The 3,425-nt window shown below is 21.0% G+C and overlaps 1 protein-coding gene across 1 annotated transcript; it reads left to right on the top strand. All coding sequences in view use genetic code 6, as the record gives it.

The window, feature by feature from the left end:
• Positions 1–691: 691 nt before the first annotated feature.
• TTHERM_00530120 (AMP-binding enzyme family protein) lies at positions 692–2,986 on the top strand (the record flags this gene model as incomplete). Its single annotated transcript, XM_001032723.3, has 3 exons — positions 692–2,460; positions 2,524–2,777; positions 2,832–2,986. 3 exons carry the CDS (start codon positions 692–694, stop codon positions 2,984–2,986), a joined length of 2,178 nt encoding a protein of 725 aa, XP_001032723.3.
• Between the last annotated feature and the right edge of the window lie 439 nt (positions 2,987–3,425).

Consider the following 3,425-nt stretch of genomic DNA (forward strand, 5'->3'; position numbering starts at 1 on the left):
AAGCCACGAAATTAATTATTATTTAGTTAGCAATAGAATAGCAAATATTGTACATATTTTGAAAAGAAAATTTAAAATTTGGTTTAAATAATTCGAATTATAGATTTAAATAAATTGGATGGATGGATGGCTTATTATCATTTTTTTAAACTTCATAGACAATATTCAAAAAATAAACAAGAGAAAAAGCCAATTAATTTTTTTGTAAACTAATAATTTAGTTATTTATTAAAATTACCTGGGTAAAAACAAGCCACAAAATTGATTATTACTTCATTATCTACAATTAGCAAATATAATATGCATGTTGAAGAGAAAATGTTAATTTTATTTTGAGTTTTATAAATTCTTATTTAATTATGTTTTTGTGCTTATAATTATTAACATAAATTGAAAGGTTTCTTTTAAAAGTTATTAATGGCTTCATTTTTTTTTCAATATAACTCTTTATCTTAACAAATATAGAATAATTATAGAGATTCTCATAGTATTAGAAAAAAAAATTATATGGTTATCTTTTCTTAGAAAATATTTAAGCTTTATTGATGTTTCATTTTTAAAAAAGAGTAGCTATTTAAGAAAGGTAATTTAACCACCGTTTTATGAAGCATGCTTATTTTAAATTAGAGTTTTAGTTTCTACTAAATAATAATAATTAATAAAATAAAAACTTTCATAAAAACTTCAAAATATGAAACTTTGGAAAAAAATTGATATCTTCTCTGAGTAATTTATCTTTAATATAGAAGATAAAGATAGGTAAAAAAAAGCAACATTCCTGGGTTTAGGACTATCTACATTTGTGTTCATAGCAACTCTAGGATATTTTATCTACTAACTTATTTTGTTTTCAACCAACTAAATACAGCCTATCTTTAGATAATAAAGTTTTATCTAAAATGATCTTATACAGACTGAACTAAATAATGAACTAGTTGCATTCAAAATGGATTCTGGTGATTTTGTTTATCAACCCAACAAAACTTACCTAGTTTTTATGGCTTATTTTTTCTAATAAGGATAAAATAGAACTTTTATACAATTAAATGCAATTGATTGTTAAAGTAAAGATCTTTAAGGATATAAGTGCTTAGATTTTTCTTAAGTTTCTAACTAAACATTTTCTTTAAACACATTAGAGAATTTATATTCTTAAATATAAATCTTTGCATACGGTTGTTTAGATGTGGATAAGGTTAAAACTTTCGTTCCTGATGATTGCGCAAGTTAAGATGACATAGACGCTCTTGTAAATGGTGTCAATGTAGGATTAAGGTATAAAATTTATACTGCTTAATATAATACAACATCTATGAAAATGGAATCAGATTACAGAAATATTTTAGTTTACACATTTGCAAGCTAAGCTATAGTAACTTTTTTGAATATGTAAACGTAAACAACAAATGTAAAATAAGGATTAATTTGGTAATAGAATTATTATTATTCTTCTCCATTGCAATATGGGTAAATTAATTAAAGCATGGATAGAAAATCAGCTCTCCATGATGGATAAGGTCCTTTTAATTCTTTTGTATTGCAAATGGATGAAATAGTTTATTAAATCCAGATTTAATACTCAACATTACCTTAAATTCTAGCTATTGTTAATGGAGTTTTTTCACTTTTGATGTTAATAGGGTATGTAGGAAAAAAGTTTTCTTAAAAGAAAATAAATGATGATTTTCTTTTGCTATTTTTGAAGAATATTTTTTCTGGCTAATATTTCACAATACTTCAATCAAGCAAACTTCTCTAATCCGACTAAAAAGAAAGTAATTTTGTGACAACTTATTTAGAAAATAGTAGCAATTTATTTGAAAATAAATAAATAGTATATGATTCAAAAGAAAGTGATTTAATAAAAGAAAATAATAATAATAATTCTAATAACAAAAATAAATAGGATAATACTAATGAGTAGTAATTTGAAAAATAGACAAATGATTAAGAAATTTCTTTACCTAACTTCAGAGTGAAATAAAAAAGATCTTTAGAATATCCTTAAATAAATACTTAAGAGTTAAATAATTAGGCTTAAAATAACACTAACTTACAAAAATAATATTCTTATAGAAATTAATTTAGAATTAAAGAATAAGAAAAGTTTAGTGATCAATAATAATATAAAGACGAAACAAGTGATTAGGAAACTATTTTAAGCCCAACTTAATTGCAAACACTATAAAGTAGCCCAAAAAATGCTTTACTTAAAAATAAAAATTTAAGTTAGATTGCATTTTCAAATTATTTTCCTTAATCTCCAAATTAAAAAAGTATCAACCAAAAAAAATTTATCAACACTCAGTCAGTAAATGAGTAAGACTCTTAAACTTAAGCTCTAAGAAGAAATTAATCTATAATAAATAGTATTAACTTGAAAGATAAGATAGATAAATTAAATGCTCTTCAAAGTGAACAAATTTCAAATCTTGCGATGCAAAATATTTTAAAGCTAAAGTAATATAATTAAATTTTAATATTATATTTATGAAATTATTAAAACTTTAATAAAAAACATAGTAAAGGCTCAAAGATATCAAAAGAAATTTTATTAGGATTTGACAGTAAAAGGAAGAAGATGGTTTATGACTAAATCATAAATGATCTTAACATTTACTAGCTCTACAAAGATATTTTATTTTTGAAAAAAGCCATAATGGTTTTGTTTAGTCAAGAGCAATTAGCTACTTTAAAACTCTTAGGTTGTTCATCAAGTTTTTTGGATTTAAAAAGTGAATTAACTAATTTAGATCTTCGAAAAATACAACAATTAAGTAAATAATAATAAAAAAATTAATATACTTAATCAGTTAATTAATAAATAAAAGGGAAAGAAAACAAAATAAACTATTTAGACGAATAGTTTTTGATTTATTAATCTGAATAACTTCAAAAACAATAGTTAGAGTAATTTTTAATAAGGGTAAAAAATGAAGTAAACATAAATGAAATAGATAAAAGATTAATATCTTCTTTATGTTGATTAAGAGTTAAGTTGAAAATAATTTAATTTATTGGGTTAATTTATGAATTTTTTTAGAAATTTTTTTAAAATTTATTAGTTGAAATTATGTTGATTTGTTTATTATTTTATATAAATTATTATTTGATTTAATAGATAAATAAATATAAATTTATAAATTCTCAAAAAATTTAATAAAATTTATTAAGTTGAATTTTGATATTATTAGATTGAAGAAAATTTATAAAATAAATAAGAAATGTTTAATTTAATTTTTTTTTCTATTATCTAATAATCTTTGATAATCTTGAGATAATGTATGTACTTAACAAAGATAATTTCACATATGCAATTACAAATTAAAGTTTTCTATAAATTAATATTATATTATTAGATATAGTGGGAAAACAAGAATAAAATTAATTAATTTTCTCTTTTAAATAATATTGATTATTTTTAA

This window comes from Tetrahymena thermophila, assembly GCF_000189635.1.
Source record: "Tetrahymena thermophila SB210 genomic scaffold scf_8254459, whole genome shotgun sequence".
Lineage (NCBI taxonomy): Eukaryota > Ciliophora > Oligohymenophorea > Hymenostomatida > Tetrahymenidae > Tetrahymena > Tetrahymena thermophila.